This window comes from Talpa occidentalis, unplaced genomic scaffold (genome assembly GCF_014898055.3).
Source record: "Talpa occidentalis isolate TD23 unplaced genomic scaffold, MPIMG_talOcc4v2.1 talOcc4.10, whole genome shotgun sequence".
NCBI classification, from domain to species: Eukaryota; Metazoa; Chordata; class Mammalia; order Eulipotyphla; family Talpidae; genus Talpa; species Talpa occidentalis.
This window is the reverse complement of record NW_023600993.1, coordinates 45046342-45073433: the sequence shown is the minus strand read 5'-3', so window position 1 is coordinate 45073433 and position 27092 is coordinate 45046342. Positions and strand designations below refer to the sequence as shown.

General features: G+C 41.4%; 1 protein-coding gene across 1 annotated transcript in view; it reads left to right on the top strand.

Annotated features, from left to right (window-relative positions):
* The window catches only part of CADPS (calcium dependent secretion activator), a 445600-nt gene that overhangs the window by 78055 nt on the left and 340453 nt on the right, over positions 1-27092 (top strand). Inside the window, 1 exon segment of the mRNA XM_054695215.1 lies at positions 22054-22167. Coding sequence (XP_054551190.1) covers positions 22054-22167 — 114 coding nt within the window.

The window sequence follows — 27092 nt, the reverse complement described above, 5'->3', positions numbered from 1 at the left end:
AATTGATGTTTCACTGAAAGTATTATGCTTGATTTTTTTTTTTGTATTTATTTTTGTGTACAAGAACTGAGGTGTATGGGCCTCCCTGGTGGCGTTAGGGGTTAAAATGCAACATATGAAGCTATCCGCAGCCACTGCAGCACAGGTTCAATCCCCAGCCAGGCACAGCAGACCTCTCCTGACTCTTCCGCTGCTCCCCTCAGCAGCGTATTTCAGTCAATCCACCTGTTCTGTTCCCCACTATGTCTCTGGTGAATCCTCTCACCACCCCCATACCTGGGGTCTGTACCCCAGTTCTTGTATGCATATATAAATAAATCTTTAAAAAAAAAAAGAAAAACTGAGGTATAAGCCAGAGGTGCAGGGGGGTAAGAGAATTCACCAGACACAGAGTAGGGAACAGAACAGGCAGATTTACTGAAATGCATTGCTAAGGGGAGCAGCAAGCAAGACAGGAGAGGTCTGTTGTGCCATACATGGGTTATCTGCCTGGCTAGGGATTGAACTCAGGCTGTAGTGGTGATGTCCTGAGACTTAAACCCTAGGCTACCAGGGAGGCCCTATTATGCTTGATTTGAAATTTTCTTTTAAAAATGTTGTAGATTAGTAACTTAAAAGCCTTGTTCTGAGTTTTTATACTATCTGGTCTTAAATGGGAAAAATGCTTTAGAAGAACCCTTAGACTGAAATGGAAGGTGGGCATCATCGGCTGCACTTTTAAGTCAAGATATCTTTATTTCAATTCTATCCACCAGTTCTGCAGAGATTTTTAATGAATACTAGCTAGTAAATTACTATCTATTCTAATTTTGATCTATTGTTATTCAATGAATGCTACATCTTTATATATTGTCTTGATTTGCTTAAGACATAACTAAAACTTAGTTTAAAAACATCCAAATACTGACTAATCAAGTCTTTTTTAATTGCTTCCAAAAATTTCAAGAGAATTTTAGAGGTACATCAAATATATAAATATATACTTGCATTACACAAAACCAATTTCTGCCTTCAAATTGCTCTCCTGATAACATCAGTTTGTCTTAAGACTTAGTTTGTCTTTATGTCCTAGATATTTGGTTTTATTTTGTTTGTTTTGGTTGATACAATTTGGGTTTACATTGTTGTTTGTGTTTTAGGCTTATAGCATACCCCCTTCTGGTGTTATTACCATAATTGCCCACCACCAGAACACCCATAGTATACCACCAGAGTCCACTAGTTTGCCTCCCCACTGTGTTCTCACCCCTCAATTCTAGTTCTATAGTCAGCTTTCAAGGGTTAGTTTTTAAATATGTCTTTATCAGACCCTTTGTTTGGTTTCTCTATATTCCACATGTAAGTAACACCATCTGGTATTTGTCTTTCTCCTTCTGGCTTATTTTGCTTATCATAATCCCTTACAGCTTAACCCATGATGCCACAAATGGCATGAGTTTGTCTTTTTTTGATTGTTAATAGTCCATTGAAATATATATATATTTATATATTTATATATATATTTTATATATACATATATCACATCTTTTTTTTTAATAAAGAGGCATGTGTTTTTATTTATTTATTCGTTTGTTTTGTTTATACATGCACTGGGTACAGTCAGAAGTGCAGGAGGGTAAGAGAATTCACCAGAGCCAGAGCGGGGAGCAGAGCAGGCAGTAGGACCGAAGTACACTGCTGAAGGGAGCAGCGGGCGGCAGGAGAGGTCTGCGCACCATGTGGGACCCTCATCCGGTGGCCGGGGAGCAGCTGGGGATCGAACCGGCGCCTCAGAGGCTGAGGGCAGCTTCCCAACCCAGCGCTCAACTGCTGCGCCACCGGGGAGGCCCCTATCACATCTTTTTGATCCATTCGTTTGTTTTGGGGCATTTGTTCCCATATCTCAGTTACTGTGAATAATGCTGCTATGAGCATGGGAGTCCATATCTCCCTTCGAATTAGTCTAGATACCTAGAAACCGATGTTTTTGTATTGTTTGGGCAGATACTTAGAAGTGGAATTGCTGGGTCATATGGCAGATCCATTTTTAAATTTTTGAGGTTTCCATGGAGGCTAAACTAGTCTTCATTCCCACCAAAAGTGTAAGAGAGTCCCTTTTTCTTAACACCGTTACCAGCACTACTGTTTTTGGTATTTTTTTAAAAAATATGGGCCATTCTCACAGGAGAATGATGGTATCTCATTGTGGATTTTTTTTAAAGATTTATTTATTAATGCATACAAGAACTGGGGTACAGGCCAGAGGTGTGGGGGTGAGAGGATTCACCAGAGACAGAGTAGGGAACAGAACAGACAGATTGATTGAAATACACTGCTGAGGGGAGCAGTGCGTGAGTCAGGAGAAGTCTGCTGCGCCATGTGGGTAGCTCCCTGGCCAGCTGGGGATCAAACCCGTATTGCACTGGCTGAGTATAATTTCATACATTGCATCTTAACCCCTTGCGCCACCAGGAAGGCCCCTCTCTCCCATTGTGGTTTTGATTTGTTTTCCCTAACAGTAAGTGATGATGAAGATACCTAGATGAGTGGTTTTTATATGTTGTGCTAGTTGTGATGGCTCTAAGTCATCCTTAGTTAATGTGTCAAAATGGGGTGTAGGGCTTTGGCTCAGAGTTGATGATACATATCAAATGTTTTTCCTTATAATTTTGCATTAGGAAGGGCTGACCTCCTGCTAGACTTGAGGAGTTCATCTTTGGTTGTATATCATTATGTGACTGATGAGGATTAAGAGTTAAAGTGTTGATTCCTCCACTTTCCTACTCATTTGTGCTAACCTTAGGTAGGGATGGAAAGTGGAAAGCTAGTGGGTCTTTGAGGGCCTCACATCACGTTCTTTTCATGGGTTTCCTCAGTTTGGGCAGTGGCCAGCAATCACACTGTTATGAACTGGGTGAATACTGAAGTTAATAAAAAGGCTACTTTAGTATCAACTAAAAAACTGCTCATTGGCAAAAGCAAGGCTCAAGGTACATGACATTCAAATTTCAATTTTTTTAAATGTTCAAATTACTGTGTAAGCAAATAAAACTCACAGTGTTAGGAGATTGAAACTTAGCATTATTGTGGGGAATTTAAATTGCTGTTAGTGGCCCTGATCACAGACATTCCCCAACTTGTTCCAACCTTCAGAGTCAGATTATTTACCACTTGTTAAAAAAAAACTGTAAATTATGGAAATAGTAAATGTACATATATAAAAAGAAAGGTTAGGGTAATGAACCCCAAAGCAGGCATCACTAAGTTTATTGTCATTTCATTGTCAATCTGTTTCACCTATGTGCTACATGCCTTCCTATTGAATTATATTCAAGCAAATTCCAAACATAACATTATCTCCATAAATATTTTACTATAGAGGTACTGTTTATGTGAATGTTAAAAGTTTATTCTGCCTTTGACAAATAAAAATAGGGAAAAGCAATATTACTTTAAAATGCAGTTTTAACGAGGCACTATTCAAAACTTGGGTCCATAGGAGGAAAAGAAATAGAAATTCTTGATGTTGGAAAAACTTGGGGGTGCTTGTCTTTTACTGGGAACAGATCAGAAGCACACAGCAATCAGACTGCTCACCTAGGTCTAACTCAGACTGATGAGTTTGTTTTTGTTCAAGGAGAGCCATATTTTTGGTTTTCTATTTGGAAGTGGGAATTTTCCAATGTGGAAATTGGTGCTATTAGGAAGAGTCTGGATTATATTCAAAACTGGAGTCCAATGCTTATAAAAACAATTCTGAGGTTCTTTTTCCTTATGTGCAAAGATGGACCTTTATTTTTGTTTTCTTGCTCAAACAAAACTCTTTATTCCAGGATGATGTTTCTATGTTCCAAGACAAAAAGTTAGGCTCAAAGTTCTGAGATGGGCATTTTGATTTACATATTTGTGGTCTAAGCCAGGGTGAAGGCTGAGGTTCAACTGTCAGAAATGGTTAAAACTCCAGTGCTATGGATTATGTAGCAGGTGGCCAAGGCAGAACAGAGAAAGCAAAACAGGCCACCAGTCCTGAGCTTAGTAGTTTCAGAGACAGCAGAACATACTTGGAAGTGTGATTCTGACATTACATATAAAGTTCCATCAGGTTCTTTTCTCTGTGAAAGAAAGCGTTTGCCCATATACTTGTTCTGGACCAGCAAGTGTGTGGAATCCAGTAAAAGCCTGCCCTCTAGCAGCAGCGTGGCACAGGCTCCTCTTGACATATAAAAGAAACCACTTTATTTGCAAAAATCAAGGTTGAGTTCCCAGACTTAGAGCAGGACAATTGTACCAAAGGCGAATCATTAATAAAACCTGGGGAGAAAGTGTTCTCCAAAGTGGAGGGAGGAATATGGCTTCCTGGAGGTCATACTTATAGGGGAAGGATGGTCACAGGGCTGGTTCTATATGATCCGAGCAGAGCAGATGGGTAAAGGAAAGTCCTGGAACCCTCGGTGGGTGGTTTTCTCCGGCTTTTATTGAGCTTTTACACGTAGTGCACCAACCAGGTGGGGGGGGGGGCGGGGAAGGCCAGGGGCTGGTAGGCCTCCAAGCCCCCGGCAAGTCTTCACTCTGGGCTTCTCTGGCCTTCTCTCTCCTGCCTCTACTTCTCTTGGCGATATCTCAATACTGCAATCACGGCCCATAGAAGCAAACAACACAACTATAACAATGTAACAACTGCAGTTGTCCCATCAGACATGCAATCCTAATAGTGGGAGGGCAGAAAAGCCTGAAAATCATTTACCCTACAATACTCCAAGGAAGCAGCACCAGTTCTGGGGGGCAGAGGGTGGTAGTGTACACACGCGGCCATCCTCCGTCGGGGGAGGTCGAAGGGTGCTACACACATCGCGTGCTACAGCGACGTGAGCTCGTCTTCATCCCAGTGGGCCCGATGGCTGTGTCTGCAGAGCTTGTTAAACACGTTCACCAGCTTCATGGCCTGCCTCATGTTCCTTCTGCTCCTCCGTCCTGCCCTCCACCGGCTCGAGGCCGGGCAGTCAGGAGGTGGCAGCCGCCACCCGCGTGCACACATAGTGAAGCGGCCCTGCAGCCGGCAGGCGGCAGACCGGAAGTGGGCGGCGCCATCTTCCGGCCGCGCCAAGAGGCGAGGCGAGGGCGCAGGTATGGCAGCCCCTCCCCCGCTTGGCCTTGGGCTCACAGCCCACGCTGGGGGCGGCCCCTGGGCCTTCAGGACCCTCCTGGCGGGCAGCGCCGGGGCCCATCCAGTCAGCCCGCCCCGCAGCGGGCGCGCTCTCCTTCCGCTTGCGCCTGGTGCACACGCCTCCCCCTGAAGCTGAGGAGGGCCGCAGCACCTACGTTCACTCCGGGGAGCTCCAGGGCGCCTCCTGTGACTCCCGGGAGAGGGGCACGTCCAGGCCCTCGAGTGGCGGGATTTTCAGGACGGTCGCTGACGGGCCGGGGACGTCTCCGCGCGCGGCCTCCAGCAGCAGCAGCAGAGTGGCCCCCAGGGGCCGGAGAGGGAGGCACGTTCCTTGTCCAGCTCTCCACAGAGTCGAAGGTGCTGAAGAGGGTCTCTGTGGGCCGCTGAGTCTCCGGGCATGACAGGAGCTCAGGGGGGCGCTCCTTGGGGATCACCACCAGCAGCAGCTCCGGAGCCAGGCTCAGCTGGCTGAGATGGGGGGTGCTCCGGGAATAGGGGGTGCGCGCGTTAGCGCGCGGTGCTGTCAGCTGAAGGACAGGCGCGAATCGGAGCCCTGGACGTCCCGCTGGAGGCTGCTCTGGCGGTACCCCCAAGATCTCTGCAGGCCTCACCACCAGGTGGGCCTCCGCGGCCGGCATCTGTGCTGCAGGGCTCCTGAGCACGAGGTTGCACGGGCACTTGAGAGATGGAGCACGAGCTCCAGGCCCGCCCGTGGAAGCAGAAGTGCCAGCTCAGGCTCAGGTGCTAGTGTTGGGCCCAGGCAGCTGCGGCCTCTGGTCAGGACTCGGCCTCTGGTCAGGACTCGGCCTCTGGACAGGTGACACAGCAGGAGGGGCCACCCTGCTTTCAGACGGAGACCAGCAGCTGCGCCAGCCTCTCCCTGACCTCCTGTTGGGGAGCCATCAAGCCTGAAGCCCAGCTGCGCAGAGCCTCCATATTCACGTCCCGCTTTCCAGTCTCCACAGCATCCTCTGTGGTGCCCCCAGGACCAGCACAAGGAGAAAGGGAAGTACCTCGCTCCACATCCTGGTTCCAACCCAGAGACCCTCTGCACACCCTCGCTGGGGAGAGCCTGGCAGAACACCAAAGTTTGGCTTTTAGGTAACACATTACAACTCTGTATATACTTTTTTTTCTTAAGATTGATTTATGCATATGAGAGCTGGGGTGTAGGCCAGAGATGGGGGTGTGTGTGAGAGAATTCACCAGAGACACAGTGGGGAACAGAACAGGCAGATTGACTGAAATACACTGCTGAGGGGAGCAGCTGGCGAGACAGGAGAGGTCTGCTCCGCCATGTGGGTCAGCTCCCTGGCCCGGGATCAACCTTGTGGTGCAGTGGCTGCCAATAGCTTCATAGTACTGAGTCTTAACCCCTCGTGCCACCAGGGAGGCCCCTGTATATACTTCATAGCCCACTACTGATCCATGAAGCCATCTTTCCCTTTGGTGATTGCATGAAAAATTGTGAGTTAGAATTTATCTGTTTTTTAATATATATATATACATAAAATGTTAGATGTGAACTCATACCATTCATTAACCATCATGTGTGTCAACAGAAATAGTAATTCGTATTTAGACCCTGAGAGGAAAGTATAGTTGATGTGTTCAAGAGATATGAAAAAGTAAGTATAGTAAAAACAAGTGGATCAGGGTAACGAAGTAGTAGTAGTAGATAACAAAGTAGTGGATCAGAGATGTACAAAAAATCAAGGTGTAATATAGGCTTTGTTTTCATAAAAAAAAAAAATTCCAAAAGAGCAAGGCATTTGCTTTTTAAATTACTGCTGAATCCTCAGTATGCACAGTAGTGCTTGTTACATAGTGATGCTCAGTAAGTAATTGGTTGGATGGCTGAGTGGCTGGCTGGCTGGATTTGGGCTTCAGAAATGTGAACAGTTAGTGTTGTACTTCAGAGCTGCTTCATTAGACTCTACCTTGGGCAGAAATTATGAAGAGATGGAGAAACTTGTATTACTTGTTCTATCTCCCACCTTTGGTTTTCTTTTCTTTTTTTTTTTTTTCCTTTTCTTTTGGTTTCATTCTGCTCCACAATGATGGTTTTTCTTCTGTATCCACACCAAAATTCTGATCTCTCAGCAGATCAGATGTCAGTTTAGTGTTGGCAGGGTGAAAGGAAGGGAGGTGATGGAAGATTGGGGCATGAATGACCAGAAATTGATAGCTTTTTTTTAAATTTTTTTATTTTAAAGATTTATTTTTATTTATACAATAGCTGGGGTACAGGCCAGAGTCGCGGAAGGGTGAGAGGATTCACCAGAGACAGAACGGGGAGCAGAACAGGCAGACAGATCAAAGGCACTGCTGAGGGGAGCAGCGGACGAGACAGAAGAGGTCTGCCTTGCCATGTGGAATTCTCATTGGCCGGCCGGCCGGCCGGGAATGGAACTGGCGTTGTGGAGGCTGCGGACAGCTTCACAGCACGGTGCCCAACCCGCTGCGCCACGCCACCAGGGGAGGCCCAAAATTGATAACTTTTTAAAAGTTTCTTCGAACTGAAAAATCTCAATCAAATTGTAAGAGTTCTGAGACCAAAAAGAAATGAAGAATTGAAGGGTGAAATGAAGTGAAGGGTGTAAAGCCTGCCTTAGTCTCTTATTATTAATCTTTTAAATCAACAGGCAAGTTTCCAATAACTGACTTCTGAGTTGCAGAGAATTGGGATCTCTGGCTTCTGTATCACCTCTGCCATCTGGTTGGTTTAATACTGGCTCCCCTTGGATCATTCCAGGTGTCATCTGCACCCCCCCCCCCCCCCCGCAACACAGCATATCCTTGCTCCAAGGATCCAGGATCCAGGTAGATTTCTCTGCATTCCAGTTCTCTGTGATGTCCTCCCAGCAAAATTTAACAGGCTCTTTCTGGAAGGCTGGCCTCACATTCCCCCTTTCCAACTTTCCCAGGGTTGAATGTGTCACTATCCCTTCATCCTGGTATATGAGAGCTCCAGGAAGCTGGACCTGCTTTTCTGTGCTGTCTGTGGGTTTTCACCCCAAACTTCAAAACCGTTTGTTTTTTGAAGGTAGTTTTGTATAGGAACAACTTCTGTTATTCTAAATAGGAGTGTGTTAATGGAGTGCTTGTCTTGACATGCCTGCAAGTTTCTTCCACCCACAGCATGACTGTGTTGGGTAGTCACCTCAGCTGCAAAAAAGGCTGGTGTCTTTGTGTTGTGATCCCTCAAGGCCATAGACACTCCTCAAAGAGACCGTGAAGTGTCTTGGGGTGAGCCTCCAGTTACATCGCTGCAGCAGTGTGTCCTCTCACCCCCAGGAGGATATCTGCAGTTAAAGGTTGCCTGTCGTCAAGAGGGATGGTTTACATTAGTAGCCAGAGTCACAGATCTTGAAGCAGAGTAGACCCTAATAAGCACCAGCCAATTGTTTCTTTTTGTTAATGTAGAAATTAATCCCAGAGGAAGGGAGGTGGATGGGAAGGTAGATGGGTAGGTGTCAGGACTAACATATATTGGGTAGTATTTAACTCAAATCCCATGATAATTGTAGGGGCAGGAATGGGCACTGAGCAAGTTTTCTATGATCCCAGCAGACAAGGTAAGTGAGGAGTCAGACTGGAGCCCTCAGTGGCTTTTGCAGGCTTTTATTGGGATTTACCGGGTACATGGCAGGTAGGGGTGCCGAGGGGCCGGGAGGCTGGCAGGCCTCCCAACCCCCAGCAAGTCTTCACTCTTTCTGGGCTCTCCGGCCTTCTATCGGCTTCTGTGCTCTCAGCTTCTCTGCTTCTGCTGGCGTTTCCCCATGACGCCATCCTTAAAAGCCCAATCTTAGCCCAGGTGAATCCCATCTACATATGCCCACATCCTATTCCAGGTGCCCGCCATCAGGCATGCATTCAGGACCACAGGGTTCCGTCATCTATCCTAATGGCAGGAGGGCAAAAAATCCTGATACTTTTTACCTTATCCTACAATAACGCTTCACATATTATCAAAGTTTATTTTTCAAAAAGTAAAAACCATGACTCATGTATAAATGCATAATGAGCATTTATCACAGGTTTATTTAACTCAATATTGAAATTATCAGCAGGATGGAAAAGTTAGCCCATAGAGCATTGGAAGACAAAAGATTTATATAGACACTAAGCAAAATAATGCTAAAATAAATTCGCGAAGTCATATTCAAAATTGGTTAGTGTCCGACAGATCAATAATGCTTTAACCTTTGGGGTTATCGCTTTCTACCAGACAGAAGTCATTTGCAATTTATCAAGATTCTACGAGTTAATCTTTAGCTTCACAGAGTGGGGCCCTAATCAATACAAACAAGTGAAATAAACTCTTCTGAGAATAAGGTAACCTCTGGGTGAGTTTGTTAGACAATGCCCAACAGGACAAACCAGTGCGTACTTTCAGCTTTATTTCCCACTCCTAGATATTTTTTTCTTAATATAGTATCTGATTTAATCTCTTAACAATTTGGGTATAAATAACAGTATCCCCCTTCTAAAGGCAAGCAAACTTAGAGGAATGAGGTAAGATGCCCAAAGCCACATAGCTCAAAGATGGTAGAAAAAGGAAGAGTATTTTGTCATCTCCATTCCCACTGAGGACCTTTAAAATATTGCTATAGCTAGTTGTATTTTCAGATATTCACTGATCTAAAAAATATGAAATAAGTAATTTCTATATATCAGACATTCTGCCAGTTCAGGGAATTCAATAATGGGACTAAATTTCAGACAACAAATAAATATTATACAAGGGTGGTGAGAATTGCAAATTTAAGGAGCCATGAGGGTGTATAGCCTGATGTGGATGTTCACAGATAGCTTCTGGGAAGAAGTGACATTTTACTTGAGTTTAGTATGACAATTGGGATGGGAGTTAATGCCTTATAGGTATGTACTAAATCTTTGCTTTGAGACAGTTTGTACCTCACTAAATGTCTCCCAGCTGTTTGATTAAAATAATAATTCTAGCTTTCAGGGAAGTGAGATGAATATTTTTTGGAGTTTCAACTTAAATTCTTCCCATTCATAAATAATATAATGATAAAGGATGGAAAGGGATGGAGAAGACCAGCGAGATGGGAGAAAACATAGGCAGGAGGATGAAAAAGGAGGCAAGTTTCTAGTAGCATACTCCAGCTAGCTCTCAAGACCCAATGTTGAATTTTCAGGTATTTTGTGAGCCAGGTGATAACACACTGGTAACTTGAAATTCATCCTGAAAACCAGCAAATGCTACAAATTAGTATTTCCCACATTCTTGCAACTTCCAAAAAGAATATAAAAATCTCAGTTTATTTATCATTTTCAGAGAAGATAATTAACTGCTCCTTGTCTCCACTGATTATGCATTTCTTAGATTGGGAAAGACCATGATCTCTGTATACAAGGGACTGTGGCAACCACGTATTCCAACTCTTAGTTCAATAAATTTCTTCCAAATAACCAGATACTGTACATGACAAGAAACTGCTTCACAGGATCATCTAATCTGTTTTCCTAAAGCTCCAAATTACAAAGCCTTTTGACACGTTCCCTGAACCTTCTAGCTGGCCCTAGTTTAGTTTTCTGGAACTGCATTGAAAAACCTTTATTTCACATGAAGATGTGGAATATTCAATCTACACATAAAAGATGTGCACCTAATTGTTTATAAAATACATCATAGTAATATTCATTTACCAAGCATTTTCTGAGGTGGCTCTCAATTTTGGCTGTGCATCAGAAATGCTCATGAAGTTTCTAAATTGGAACATTCTTGAGCCCTCACCTCTCCAGACATTCTAAGTAGCTACAGACCAGAGACATTGGTATTTTCTACAGGCAATGATGAGTCCCCAAATTTATTGAGCCTCTTTGTTGGTTCAGTTATAAAAAACAAAAGAATGTTTCTTTAGTAGTAGTCTAGTAGGAAGGACAGACTTAAGATTTCGTGCTTTCTGCTCACACTATAATAAATATCAAGAGGCACTATAATAAATATCAATGAGGGAATTCAGACATAGGGGGGTTGAGCTCAGGCACTGGGAGGAGCTCTCAAAGACAGGGGGCCAGAAGCAGCATTTTGACAGACAAGTAAGGTTTAGCAAAGTGAAGAAAGCAAAGGGAGAAGACAGAAGGAAAGGCCTTTAAATGGCATTAATAACCAAAAAAAAAAGAAAAAAAAGAAAGCACCTATCAGTAGAGTTGTATGGATTTGCTGAAAAATGAACATCAAATTATTAGCTAACTGTAGCAGCCATCATGTAGACACAGCGTAAAAGATTATTCCTCAATTACAGACAAACATTTCAAGGAGTAAAAAAAGAACTTTGTTTCAAGAGATTTCAGTAATATTCCATACAGTCTACCTGAGTGCTTACCAGTGAAATGTATAGTGCTTGTCCACTGTTTGATAAAGTGGTGTCACTCAGCTTGAAGGAAGTTCACTCTGTTGGCTGTTTCCAAAAGGAACACAAGCCATTTTTACTGTTTTTTTCTTAGATGGAACAAGAGTAATTAAATAACCCATGCCTTTAAAATATCAGTAAAACAGAATCTTGGAGGAGAGAATTGAGTCAATGATAAATATTGTAATCAACCAGGATTCATTTGTGGGAGCAGAACAGTTCCTGAAACATCTATATTGCCCAGCTGGTCCATAATTCCATGCAGCATTGGAGGATGGAACTCAAAATAACTGAGGGCTTTTGCGCTTTGCTACTTCGAAATTTCAGAACAAGCGTAAGTGGCAGGATGTTTTTCCCTGTGCAGGCTTCAACCTGCGTTATGTGTGCTGCTTGTTTGGGTGCCTTTATAGAAAATCAGTTTGCACAAGTGTGTGTGTGCACGTGTACACACGCTAAATTAATACATTTTATCTTTAGAGCAGTTTACCAAAAAATTGAAAAGAAAGTACAGAGATTTCCCATATATTCTGTATCCTTCCCTCTATCAGTCCCCCTGCTATTAGCATCTTATGTTAGTGTGTCATAATAACGATTACAATTGATTAGCCATATTGATGTATTGCTACTAATTAAATCCATAGTGTATATTAGGGTTTGCAGTTATGTTTTAATATTTCCCAGTTTTGGGACACCTTCTGACTTTGTCCCATCGCTTTCTCTGTCATTTTGGATCATAAATGGAAATTATTGGAACTAGCTAAGGTCTTCTCCTTCCAATACCCCAGCAGCCTAATGAGTGACTGCCAATCACTGTTCCTGATGGACAGGTTCTTATCTAAATCAATTTCATTGAAACACCTAGTCACAGTTTGTGAGTTGTTATATTAAAGACTCCTGTATAACCTAGACCCAGGTTGCATACAGATATTTTAAACATTCTCTGGAAATAATTGCTACTGATATGTTGAATATTAAACCTCATAAGACTCAGGATGGTGTTTAGTGATTTAGTGATTTCATGTGTTACTATGCTGGTCTTTTTAATCTAGGCTCCAGCCAAATGGAACTGTCTGCCATTCTATTTCCAGTAGGCTGTGGTGACCTTTTTTAAGTGCCCTGTTCATGTTTGTACTAAGCTGCCTCTGGATCTTCTTCTTCCTCTTTCTTTCTTTCCTTTTTTTTTTGAGTCAGCAGGGTCTAAATTTTATACTGACAAAAGAAATTCTGTCTATTTTCCCTGAATAGGCCCCACCTTTTCTCATCTTTGTTCGCTCATTTTGTACCCCCATACTGGAATGCCTTTCTTAATTTACCTACCTTCCCTCCCTGCTTCCTGTTCTCCCATCTATCTGTGCTCACTGAGAGCCTAGCTGCTATTCAATATGTACCTCTTCATGGATATTGATTAACATTCTCCTGATTTTGTGCTGAACTCAGGAGCTCATGCTCTCTGTTCCCTGATCCTAGAGGCTCTAAAACCATGTCACTCTTGTGCATAAGACACGTCAGTGTTTTCCCACCCGGCTTTGTTTTTGTTTTTGTTTTTAAGATTTATTTATTTATACAAACACTGGGTATAGTCAGAAGCGCGGGAGGGCGAGAGAAGTCACGAGAGCCAGAGAAGGGACAGAACAGGCAGACTGATGAAATACATTGCTGAGGGAAGCAGCAGGCGGCAGGAGAGGTCTGCCACTCCGCCATGTTGGACCCTCGCCAGTGGCCGGGGATCGAACCGGTGCTGCAGAGGCTGTGGACAGCTTTACAGCCCAGCGCTCAACTGCTGCACCACCAGGGGAGGCCCTCCACCTGACTTTGAATTCAATACCAAACCCTCGCTTGAAGTCCTGTGCCATGCTCCCTCCCGGCTCTCCTCTCCAAGATCTTACTGTACCATTCTCCACCTGGCTAACTGCCTTGCAGCCCTAGTAGCTGATCAAGTTTGTTAATTCTCAAAGTATGTGGACTACCAGCCCTGGGGTCTATAAGGTGATTTTCCTAATAACACTAAAACTTTATCTGCTTTTGTTAGAGCTTGCTTAGTGTTTGAATTCTGTCTCCAAGGTCACTTCTCTTTAGGTCATAAAACATTTTGTTCTTTCTCTCATGCCCAAATAGGTCTTGAGGAATAGCATGTCTACTTGGTATTCTTACACAATGATTTAAAAATTTGGAGTTAATTTTTTAAATTAGTAACTAACTTAAAGATATTTAGCTGTTACTACCCTAATTTTTTTAATGAGCAAGAGCTTTTTTAAATAACAGGGTTTTTTTTTTTTTCCACCTTTAAAGTCGCTTCCTGAAATGTGGGAGATGTAGTGCAAAGTGATACCTATTTTAACTATAGCTAGTGCATAAAGCCTGTGATTTCACAGGTATTGTTGCTTAGAACAGCTTCACTAAAAAAAAAAAGTGATTTGAAATAAATTCAAAGCAAAATGTAAATAGTACTACAGTCATACATAGAGAAGGCATGTTCATGAAGGTATTATTTGAATGGTTGACTTTGGGAACTCATGTTCCATAATAAGTCCAGAGTAACAACCTCATCCTAACTACTCCCACATTCAATACTTCTGCCCCTGCAACTTCTGTTTCAGGATGATTCATATTTTTCCAAGAAGAAATCTTTGAAATTGATTATTTTTCTGAAACCAAGTAAATAGGACCCATTGAAAACACTTTTTCAGAATGCATATATAAATGTGCATGCTCTGGAAACTTGTGAGGAGAATTTTGTGATTTTTGTGTAAATAAGTAAATACCGGGTTAGGATAATACAATTTCTAAAAATTTCCTAGAAGCATGACATCATTTAGGGTAAAATATAATTTTATCTGGTTGTTGAAAGAGGATATTTTATTAATAGAATGAATAGACCGATATAATTTTTATAACCTTTAAGGGAAAATTAAGTAAACATTGCCATTGCCTCTTTCTCTAGACTAACTTGACTTTTAAAGCACTCATTTGACCTGTGTGTTGGTTGTCTATAATGAAAAATTTCATAAACATTTCCAAATATCTTTTTAAAAGAAAAAGCATGGCTCACATTATTAAATTTTAACATGTAGAGCTCACCTAAAACTTTAAAATAAAAATTTCACTGTGTGTATATTTGGCACATCTCCTTGTACCCCAAACCGGTTATCAACTGCTTACTACCAGTGCTTAGAATGCTACCATTTTAAATTTTCATATGGTAAACCTTGCCTCTCCCATCTTTTGTAAAATAGTTACTACTCTGAGAGGAGGCATGTTAACTAATAAGCACCTTAGTATACTTCCTTTCATACCTAGTGACAGCCACATATATCCATTTGACTGCAAATAAGAGGGAAAAAGAAATGACTTGAACAAGTAGCTATTGGTGTTTATCTCACATGATGAGTTCAGAGATGGTTGTTCACAAACATTAGTGTAGGTCCTCAAAACTAGAAGGGTAGACATCTCTCTGACATCTTGACCTTTCCTTAACAGTCACGAAATTGACACTTCAGCTCTAGACAATATGTTTGTCCTCTCAGCATCAGATGTGGGCACTTGGGATGGCAAGGCTTATACCACCAATTGGGTTCCTTTGAGAATTTCAAAAGCCTTTCCAGAAGATCCTCAATAGCCCACTGCCTCTCTTACATGGCCACCTGTAGCTGCAGTAGAAATGGGAAAGGAATGTTGGCTTTCAGCTTCTTAAATATGAGGGCCAAGGAAAAGGGGCAAAGAATAGCACACAATGAAACTTCAAAAGACTGAATAAGCAAGGAAAAAGAAGCATTTAAAGAAGATGAAAAATTAGTTTGAAAAGGAAAAACTAAATTGTAACAATACTTCTCACTGTTTTTATGGGACTCTTCTGTATGCCATATATTCTGTTATGTTCTATATTGTCTGAACTGGTCTTCTCAAAAACCCTTTTAGGTAGATAGGATTATCTGTGATTTGCAGAGGGGAAAACCAAAATGAACTACTTGCCCAAAGACTTGTGTTAAAGCCAAGATTTGAGCTTAGCTTTCTCTGACTTCAGCGTTGCCTCTCCTGAGACCAGCACATAGAACCTGTGCTTTTCTCCTCACTGTCTATGCCATGTCCCCACTCTCTAGGATGCTGCAGTAAGTTACAAACTGCCTGAAATGCAGTGGGGATTTTCAGGACTTCGTTAATGAGGTGGACTGAACCAAGGATGCTTGAATAATTCCAGCAAATGCTGCTACAGCACTTCTTCTGCAGTAATTACCTTTCATTTTTTTTTCAGGTTCTCTGCTCTTGGAACTCATTACATCAATTTTGAATTCTGATCTGATGCACAAGTGCTTTTAGATGGGCTTCTATTTTAGGATGGTCCTGTTTGTAGGTGGCTCCTAGAACCCTATTTGTCTATTTAGAGTTGTACTGTCAGCTACTCTGACAGTTATCTCAGTGTGTTCATGTAAGGTCACCTTCAAGTTCAAATCCACCTAGGCCAGTTAACTTTTACCCAAAGATATACTATCACATACATTGAGTCTGGCTTTTTATGTGAACTCCTGAGATGTTCATTCACTCACGTAATTGGCAAAGGGGTGCTAAGGAGTCAAAGATGAATATGTGATCTCTGCCTGTACTGTAAAAAAACTGAGAGCTAAGATTGTTCCTTTGTCATATCTCTAATGTCTTATATCTTCCATGTTTAACATAGTGCCTGGTATCCACTACATACTTGATAATTTCATGTATTCGTTCAACAAATGGTTGGTTAGAGTGGTGAACAAGATAGATATGGTTCTTGTACATGTGAAACGTGGTCTTATAAGATACAGATAACAAAAAGGACCATTTTAGAATAAAGAAAGTCCAGATGGCCATCACTAGGAGAATGGATAACTAGTGATAGAATCATACAATTCTTTAAATATTACTCAGCAATGAAGATCAACAAGCTGTTATCACCTCTAGTCATGTGGCAGGATCTCCTAATGCATGACTGCACCAATATCAAGTTCAAAAACACGCAATACTTATCTATGAAAATGTACTAGTGGTCACATTGGGAGAGGGGCAGTTACTTTGGGTAAGGCAGGATCCAGATAATGTTCTTATCTCGATAGGAAAGTTGGGTCCACGGGGAAGTTTATCTTGTGAAAATTTCTCATGCTCTGGGTTTATGACATTTTTCTATATGCATGATAGAATTGAATAAGTTTATCTTAGAAAATGTAAATGCTGAGTATGAGGGAAACATAGGATCCAGGACAATATGATAAACATTGGTTTGGAGGACACACATTAGATATGGTGGTCAGGGAAGACTTCCTGGGAGATGCTAGGCAGCCGAGCCCCATGGGAGACCAGACAGAGGCCATGGGAAGATGGAAGTGAAGAGCATCTCAAGAAGGGGCAACAGCAAGTGCAAAGGTTCTCAAGCAAGACAAGTTGGAGCATATTTGAAAAGGAGAAAAGAGGCCAGTATAGCTGGAGCAGTCAGTGGAGGGCAGAAGGCACGGTGGGATAAGGCAAAGTCAGGAGCCAACAGAGAACCAGTCGTGCAGGACTTTGGGTCCATTTTAGCTGATGGTCTGCCTCTTACCCTTTTACTCTTCGTTTGTGCCAGGCAATGAATGTGGTAAGATCTTAGGCACATCATTCCATTTCCTTTTCACCTTTCTCGCAATCATAGGAAGTTTCTTTTATGATTCCCCATCTTTTTTTTTTTTTAAGATTGATTGATTGATTGATTGATTGATTGATTTATACAAGTACTGGATACAGTCAGAAGCACGGGAGGGTGAGAGAATTCACCAGAGCCAGAGTGGGGAACAGAACAGGCAGACTTGATGAAATACACTGCTGAGGGGAGCAGCGGGTGGCAGGAGAGGCCTGCGCGCCATGTGGGACCCTCGCCCAGTGTCTGGGTATTGAACCGGTGCTGCAGAGACTGCGGGCAGCTTCGCAACCCAGCGCTCAACTGCTGTGCCACCGGGGAGGCCCTGATTCCCCATCTTATACATAAAGAAACAAGGCTTGGGCCTCCCCTGGTGGCGCAGGTGGTTGAGCACCACACTGTCCATAGCCTCTGCAGTGCCGGTTTGATCCCAGCCCTGGCCAGCCGGCGAGGGTCCCACATGGCACGACAGACCTCTTCTGTTGTACCTGCTGCTCCCCTCAGCAGTGTATTTCGTCAGTCTGCCTGTTCTGTTCCCCACTCTGTCTCTGGTGAATCTTTTTACCCTCCTGAGCATCTGGCCTATACCCCAGCTCTTGTATAAAATAAATAAATCTTTAACAAAAAAAAGAAAAGAAGGCTTATGGAAAGTAACTTGTTCAAGGTCTCCCAGGATCTGAACTCATACCCCTTTGACCCCAAGTCTGCAGTTCCAATGCCTGACTCCTGACCTGATGCTGAGCACTGGTGTTTAAACAAGTAATTGCTTCACAGCATGCACCCAGGATTGTAACAAAGTACTGAACAAGTCCAAACTCAACCACAGGATGGCTGGGTAGAAGCCAGTAGGTGGTTTTTTGAAGAGCATATGAAATTTTCCCACAAACAGGCTTTCTCCAGGGACAGCATGTGCTGATTCCAAGATGAGGATTAATTATCACAGCAGCTAACATAGACCATTCATGCTGTGTCAGGCTTTGCAGTGTATGTTTCACTTATTCTAGTTACTCCTCACAACAATCCTCTAATGTCACTATTAGCCCCATTTTACAGATGGAAAAAAACTGAGATATAGAAAGTTAGTGTTTGCTCAGTGACTCAAAACCTCTGCTTGTTTAATCAGTGGTGAGAAAAGTAGTGAACTTGAACTGGCAGTCATCAAAGCCCAGACATAAACATAGCTCTGCCACTAGACTCTGTACCCCTAACTCCCCTGCTGGGAACTTGAGGTGTCCAGAGAAGTGGGGGATGTTTTATGTGACTTCATAATGCATGTTCTTTCAACTTAACTGAAATCGATGTTTCTGAAGGTCTGCCTTTTTTTTTTTTTTTTTTTTTGGTGAGAGTTTGTATGTTCTGCACTGTCTCTCCTCTGAAATCCTAAAACTTACTTTTGTGGGTTTGTTTGGTTTTTTGGAAATTTTTGGTATACTTTTTCCTCTCCACCTGGACTACTAGTTTCCTGAGGACAATCTTATTGGTTTTAATTCCCCAGTGCCTAGTTCTGGCTGGAGCCTTGAGAGGCTGGGTATATTTTCTTGGCCATCAAACCCTCAGGGCCTGAGATAGGAGACTGGGCATACAGTTGGTGCTCTGTAAATGTTTCTTGAGTAAATGAGCACCATGCTTATTTAACAAAAGGTTAGAGTAATAATGGACTTGGCCTGAGTCTGCAATCAGTCTTCATCATTCAGAGACAGTGTGTATCTAATTTTATTTCAATTACCTAAGCCTTCAAGGTAAAGGCAAGGTTTGACTGGTCTCCTTTCCCTCTCCTGCCCCAGGAACCCATCCCACCCCACCTGCCAAAATCATGCAGAGTTGGTATTGACCCAGACTTGGGGAGGATTTCTGAGCAAAAAATTCTGTGAGATACGTCACTCGGTTGGGTCTGTACTGCAAAGATTTGTGCTGTAGGCCATTTAAGGCTGATCACTCAAAAAAACGTGATGTTACAGTGTCATTTTTATAAGTAAATCAACTGCTGCCTAGTATTTCCGTTTAAATGATTTCAAGTACATACAAAATAGGTTTGACTTTTTTTGTACAACTCCATTGATGCCAGTGCCCCTCCCTCGGCCAGAATAGGAAAGCTTAAGCAGAAAGCTTAGGAGTTAGTTCAGCCCATGCATTAGCTGTCTAGTAAAGAAAACACTAGCCATATGTGACTTCTGAATATTTGCAAAGTGGTTACTGTGAAATGAGATTTACCATGCTTGCAAAGTACACTGGATTGCAAAGATAAGGTCTTAAGACTATAAAATAACTCGATTGTATAATCATTATTTGTTGAATGATAATGTGTCAGACATAGTGGGGTTCAGAAAAGTATACTAAGATTCATTTCACTTTTTTTCTTTTTAAAAATATAACTACTATAAAATTTTATTATTTTTTTTTTACTATAAAATTTTAAATGTCATATGACTGATACTGGCTGGTGGTACTCTAGAACATAACATTTGAATCTGTTAAAGACCTGACTCCTTTATATTGGCCCCTATTTCAGCATTTCCCACTTATCTGAAAGTTTCAAAAATTAGCAAAAGCCCCCCAAATGCCATGTATGTTTACTCTCAAGACTGTTTTTTTTTTTTTTTTTCCTGGTGGAGCCAAAACTCAAAGCATGTATCAATCTCCGGTAGTTTTGAGTTTTATTTTCTACTAGCAAGAGCTGTAGTAAATGACTTTAACAATGAAAGCACCTTACATTTCTACAGAAACTCATAATTTTAGAATAGAATTCATGTCATTAAATAGCTCTAACTATCCCAAGGTAGAAAGTGATTAGAATTAACACCATTTTCCAAGTGAGAAAACTGAGGATGAGACATTTACTTATCTAAACCCGGCCTTATTCCAGAAAGGCTTTTAGCTCTCTGGCCAATTCAAAGAGTATCAGTGGCTTTTCCAAGATGACACATCGATCAATAGAAATGGGACTGAAGTCATCTTATTTTTTCGACTAGAAAAGCAATTCTCAGACACAGTGCTCCATAATCAATTATAAAGTGTAACTTCTTATGCATATTGGTTAAAAGAACAAAGTATTAGTTTATTTTGTTTTTATGTAAATTAGAACTTTAAATTAAAGATTATTGAAAACAGTTGATCTTTCATACACTTCATTCATTTGTTCATGCATTCATTTAACAGGCACTTACTGAGTGTCTGCCATGTTAGGATTGGCCCTGGGAAAACATCGATGAACAAAATAGCGAGAGAGGACAAATCATCAAATACATTTAATCATAACTAGCAAATACAATAAATGGTGTGCTGTGGAATCACATAGCAGGAAGTTCTAGCTTTGGTGTTGGAGGGGCATTGTAAGTTACTATTATTTGTTAAGGTTGAAATAAAGTGAGACATGGCCAGATAAGGAGGGAAAGTGGGAAGGAGGGAGGATAAAAATCTTTTAGGAAAGGTTTGCTAAGTGGGAAAGAAAGGTGGAATTGATAAGGCAGAGAATGACACATGATCTACAGCCCAAATTACTTATATCATATCCAGGAAGTATATCTTGTACCTAAACATCACCTGTCACGTGATCAGAGATATAGCAAGAGGAAAGCTTGAAAACCTCTACATGTTGCCATGCAGCACTTAGCAGGATGGTTTTGTTGAGATATTACTGATATACAACTATATAAGTTAAAGTTGTAAAATGTTATGGCTTGCATATATTGTAAACTGATTACCACATTAAGTTTAATTAGTACCTGTATCCCCTAACATAATTCTCTTTTTATATTTGTAGTGAGAACATTTAAGCTCTACTCTCTTACCAACTTTCAAGCATATAATACAGTATTGTTAATTATAGTCACCATGCTGTGTATTAAATTTCCTATCTTATGGTTGGAAATTTCCTATTCCTGTCTTATGGCTGCAATTTTGTATACCAGTAGATATCTCCCTATTTCCCTTACCCCTCAGATCCTGGCAAGTACCATTCTACTCTCTGTTTCTAAAAGTTGTTTTTTTTTTTAATATTTTACATGTAAGTAAGGACATACCATGTTTGTTTTTGTCTTCATGTAACATGATGTCATGGAGGTCCATCTATATTATAAATTCTAGTTTTATCATTGAATAATATCCCAATATATGTGTGTTTGGGGGAGAGTTCACATAGACTTTACATTACCTTTATCCATTTGTCCATCTGTGGACATTTAGGTTGTTTTCATGTCCTAGCAATTGTGAGTAGTGCTGCAAGTGAAAATGGGGCTGCAGGGTATTCTTGCTTCCCTTGTCAAATACTAGTTGACTATATGTGTATGGGTTTATTTCTGGGCTCTGAATTCTGTTCCATTGGCCTATGTGTCTGTTTTTATGCCAGTGCCATTCTGTTTCAATTACTACAACCTTTGTAAAGCAAGATATTTCAGACCACCTGACGGATTATATAATGGTGTGTTGAACAAATATCTCCAAAACATGAAATCCTAATTTGTAGCATTTGCCAATTTCCATGGTGTAAATACTCTCACCTCAGTTAATATATAGCTTCCGATAACATGTCACTAAATTGAGAAGAGATGTGTGATAGCACCCCATTTTATATCATTTTAACCATACAAATAGATGTAAGCAACCTCAAAAACACAGATAATAGTATAATGGGATAAGATATAAAAGAAGCAATGAATTTTGAGTACATATGACATTTGTTTTTAATTTGTATTATATGACTGTAACAACTAGCTCACAAAATTCCTGCAAAATTCCTGCAAAGTTAATCATTCATTAACTCCTACACAACTATATAAGCCAACTCAAATGTATCAATGGCCTTGGCATCGTCCATATAAAACCATGATATAACGTAACCATGATCCCTATCTAGAACAAACCCTCACTGTCCCTTCTTTCTCTGTTTCTTACAGATCAGCAAACAGCAGTTGCAGACAGTCAAGGACCGGTTTCAGGCTTTCCTCAATGGGGAAACCCAGATTGTGGCTGACGAAGCCTTCATGAATGCTGTGCAGAGTTACTATGAGGTAAACCCCTGCAGAAGACTGCTAAGACGGCCCCAGCCTGAAGCCCAGGACACCCGAAGTACTGCTCAGGGGGAACCATAGCCTTGGCTTTCTGCCAGTAGCTTCCTTCTGAGGCATAGGGGTTGGTGATGGGTTATAAGCTTCTGGAATAATGGTATTTTATTTTAGGAAAAACTGCAAATAGAAGCTTCTGTTTACCAGCCTAGTCTAACTTACACGAGGCATTGTACTGAGTACCTTATGTATGATTTCCTGTTTAATAGTTACAATAGTCTTGTTAAGTTTGGTGCCAGTATCACTCCTATTTTACTGATGATGTGATCGAGATTCAGAGAAGTTAGGTCAATTACTCAAGGTCACACAGCTATTTAAAATGCCACAAGCTAAGGCTTGAACTGAGTGAGGAGTGTTTCCCCACACTGACACCCTGTTTTAAAGGATGTTAACACCTCCTGAGCATGGTGCCTTCACTAGCCTCCCTGTTCTTTCTATTAAAAAATGTTGTGAGTTCTTTTCTGCAAGTTATAGCACTATCCAAAATTCAGTATTGTTCTCAGGAGAAAATATATCCTGAGCATATAGCACAAGGAAATTTTCACCTCCAGACCTCAGAGGTTTATTTATCAGTAAGTTGAATATGGAATTCGAGTGTATTTTTAAATTTTATAATTATTTTTCCATAATATGTTGACCATCATGTGTTTATCATCAGTAAATGGACATACCTTGCCTGCCTCCTGGCGAACTTTATTCTGACATATGCATATTTTTCAAAAATGATTATTTGCTAAGGAAAGCTATTTTAATCTATCTTAATATAAAAGAAATAAATACTCTCTGTATTTGGAATCCTATGCCCCCAATGTATTACCCATTGGCAAGGCTAGCATAAAGCCATTAGAAATCAATCTCTATGCATTGAAAAACTTATGGCATCTTTCCGTGCGCAACTCCAAATAATAGTAAACTGTAAGATGCATGTAAGGAAATCCAACAAACTGATTTTTCACGCATGGGTTGCTTCACTGACTTTCTTCCTTCCCTTCTCTCTTTTTTAAAATTACTAGGTAGTAAATTATTTCAAAACAAAAACGTTGGATCTCCTGCCTTTCTGACACTCCCAGCATATGCTTTGTCTGCACAGCAGGCACTCCAGTTTGCAACAGATGGTTTAAAAATGTTACTTGAGTGAAGGCTAGGCATAGGCAGCAAAATCCTGATTTGCTAAAACTCTCCTTCCCACTTGCTAAAGTACTTGACTCCTTTCATGAAGGGAGTGGAGCAAGATTGCAATTAGATCTTTTGAAAGTATTATTGATTGATTCGCTAAGTAGTGTTTAATAGTAAACAGCCTTTGCATCTGTAATGTTTGCTGGGTCCATCTCTAGCCTCATCTTACACATTGTTTACTCAGTGAAGTTGATATTTGCATCTATTTCAGAAATCAGCTTCATTTTTATACTTATCAAATGGAAGGTTTTTCATTTTGCAAGTAGTAATAATTATTGTCAATATGTTGAACTTACTGCTTTAGCTGATGTGATGTAACTTTTCGGTTGAATTTAATGGTGAGTGGAAATGACATTTGCAGTCATAATGATGGTATGCCTGAGAATAACTTGAATATATTTGACCAAAGAAGCTTCTAGATATGGGCAGGGTAAGAGACTAATTTTCTCACCTTTCTCAAGTTCTGAAAATCCATTCAGCGCAGGCAGACCTTTATCAATACTTCTCCATGTTTAGAGCCATTCAGTGGTTTACAAATTTATAGATTGCAAATCTTAATTAGAAAGCACATTTGGGGCCTCCCCAGTGGCGCAGCGGTTGAGCGCTGGGTTGCGAAGCTGCCCACAGCCTCTGCAGCAATGGTTCGATCCCCAGCTGCTCCCCAGCCACCGGAGGAGGGTCCCACATGGCGCGCAGACCTCTCCTGCCACCTGCTGCTCCCCTTAGCAGTGTGCTTTGGTCCTTAGCCTGCTCTGCTCCCCGCTCTGGCTCTTTTGAATTCTCTCACCCTCCCGTGCTTCTGACTGTACCCAGTGCTTGTATAAATAAATAAAAATAAGTCTTTAAAAAAAAAAAGCACATTTGGCTGATGACATAAATTAAGAGTCATTTCTATCTATTAATTAAATTTAAAAATTAATAGTGCTAATGAGTTCCTGGAAATTACCATTATTTCTATATTGATCCTGATGTTTTCTCCTGCAATGGCTAGTTTATTTCAAAGAGTTTCTTTTCAGTCTGGTGAAAATACAGCCATTTAAAAATTACTGAATATTTAATTTTAAGATTTGAGTTACATGGAATAATGTGGGGTATTAATTATTCACCTTATTCATTAGCAGTACTTTAGAGAATATTAAGATGAAGTTTCTAGGGAAGTCTAATCCTCTGAAGCATAAATCCCTAATCAGGAACCAGGGTTTACACTTTATATGGGAGAGCTCCTACCTCTCTCTTTTCCTTTACTCTTAGCTGGTGGAAAACTGATGTCTTCCACCCTATTCTGAGATCTTGTTGCTTCCCTGTCAGCATCCATCTTGGTCAGGACACTAGATTACAAGTGACAGGTACCTAGCTCAAACTGGCTTAAGTAAAAACTGAGATTTGATTGCCCAAGCAGTTTAAAAATGTAGGTGCACGCTTAATTTCAGCTGTGATTTATTTGCCCAAGCAGTTTAAAAATGTAGGTGCATGCTTAATTTCAGTTTCAGAAACTCCAAAGATGCCAATGGGGTGATTACCTTTCTGTGATTACACTTTGACTTTGCTCTCCCCTGTATTGGCTTCATTCTTCGGCAGGCTCTTCCCATGCAAGAGGAGCCTGGCAGCTTCAGGTCTGTCCTACCAATTTAGCAACCTCACGCACAAAGACAGTACCTCTTTCTTGAGAGTCCCAGCAAAATGTCCAGGGTTCACTTGGTTGGACTGGCATAGGTCATGTGTTCTGTCTTGAGCCAGTCACAATGGACGGCAGGCAAAGAGATTGGTGTATTTCTGCTTTGACAAATACTACCCCTGGAGCCTAGGTGTAGGCTTAGCTCCACTGCCCCACTGAAACATTTGTAGTGAAAGTATAGTAGTTTTTGAATAAGGAAATAATGTTCTTCTCACCAGAAGAAGGGGCACTTATGCTTGGCTGGCAGACCAACAGATAATCTCCTATATTCTCATATAGTCTGTCTGTCTTTCTCTCTCTCTCTCTCTCTCTCTCTCTCTCTCTCTCTCTCTCTCTCTCTCTCTCTCACACACACACACACACACACACACGATACCCTAACTTAAAACACCTTCACATCCCATTTTATCAATGGTAATGACATTTTTAAAAAAAACTTTTCCTTAAAAAGTTCTGAGATTACTATATTAGAAAAAATGGGTTTCCATTATTGGTCTTGCTTTAGACCATAATTGTTGTGAGAGCATTTTAAAAAATAAAAGGAGCAGAGGACACTGTCCTATTTCCATCTTAGCCAATAAAGCCCAGTTGAATTCAGAAATCCAGATGACCAATCTTAACAGCAAGCTGGTGAGGTCTGGGACTTATGCAGGGCCAGCATAATGGGAATACAGGGTCCCCTGTGGCTCTTGATAGCAGGCTGGCTTATTTTGTTCTTTCCCGATGGCCCTGATTATCAAAATGGATCAAGCCAGGTATCAGATTAATCTGATCTTTTCCGTTATGGCCTTGGGGATTGGGCCCCCAGATGGGTTCTCTGAAATCCATTCTAGCAACTCCAACCTGTTCCCTCAGCCACATTCCTAAGACATCAGACAGTCCGCCATTTCTCCATAATCCTCACATCTTTCCTAATTTCTCTGTTCTTTTAAGACGTGTCCTAATTCCTCCCATCCTTCATCCTTAATTTTTGTTCCTTCACACACTGGTCCTGGCATCCGAGAGAAGATTTGGATGGAAAAGTTTTTTGTTTTTATTTTTAAAGATTTATCTATTTATTGACACAAGCACTGGGTACAGTCAGAAGTGCAGGAGGGTGAGAGAATTCACCAGAGACAGAGCAGGGAGCAGAACAGGCAGACAGACGAAATACACTGCTGAGGTGAGCAGCGAGCGCAGCAGGTGAGGTCTGAAGCGCCATGTGGGACCCTCGCGGGGGGCCAGGGATCGAACCAGCGCTGCAGAGGCTGCAGGCAGCTTCGCAGCCCAGCGCTCAACTGCTGTGCCACCAGGGGAGGCCCTGGATGGAAAAGTTTTACAAAACATTTCTTACTTTATCCTGCCTAGAAGGAAACCTGGGGGAATTTGGTGGGAAATGGGAGTGTAGAATGGGATGGAAGAAGTACAAACACTTCTTCAGCACAATGTTTGGGCTTCAGTCAGTGAAACTGCAGTGATTAAGTTTTGTTTTATGTGGTTTGTTTTCAGCTTATCTCCTGTATTAAAGGCCCATTTGGTTTTTGTCAAACCAGCTTTGAATGTTGTATGATAAGACAGAATTCTTAAGTTCTAACGACAGAAACTGACTGTGGTTAGGTCAAGCTTAATAATAATATTTACCTTTGTTGTTGTAATTGAAGAAAATAACCAAGCTTTTGAGAAGGCTGACAGCAGCAGCTTCTGAAAGCCAGGTAGCAGAATATAATGGACACCTACCACGAATATTGTGCCACCCACTCTGAATCTGAACCTTCAAAGGGGAAAGTGCCTGATTCAGGCCTCAACACACCAGTTGGCAAGTAAAGGACAAAAGGTCTCATTTGCTATCTCACTGAAATTGCGTGCAATGGCAAAACAGTTCTCAGATTGAGATATAATTACCAGAAGAGGAAGGATGGTTGGCAGGCCAAAACTGCATGCCCTCTACCCAAGGTCACGTGCTTTTTTTAGTCTTTGATTGAACTTTTTTTTTTAATCTAAGTACAATATATAAGTCAGGTCAAACCTGCCTATTTTTTTC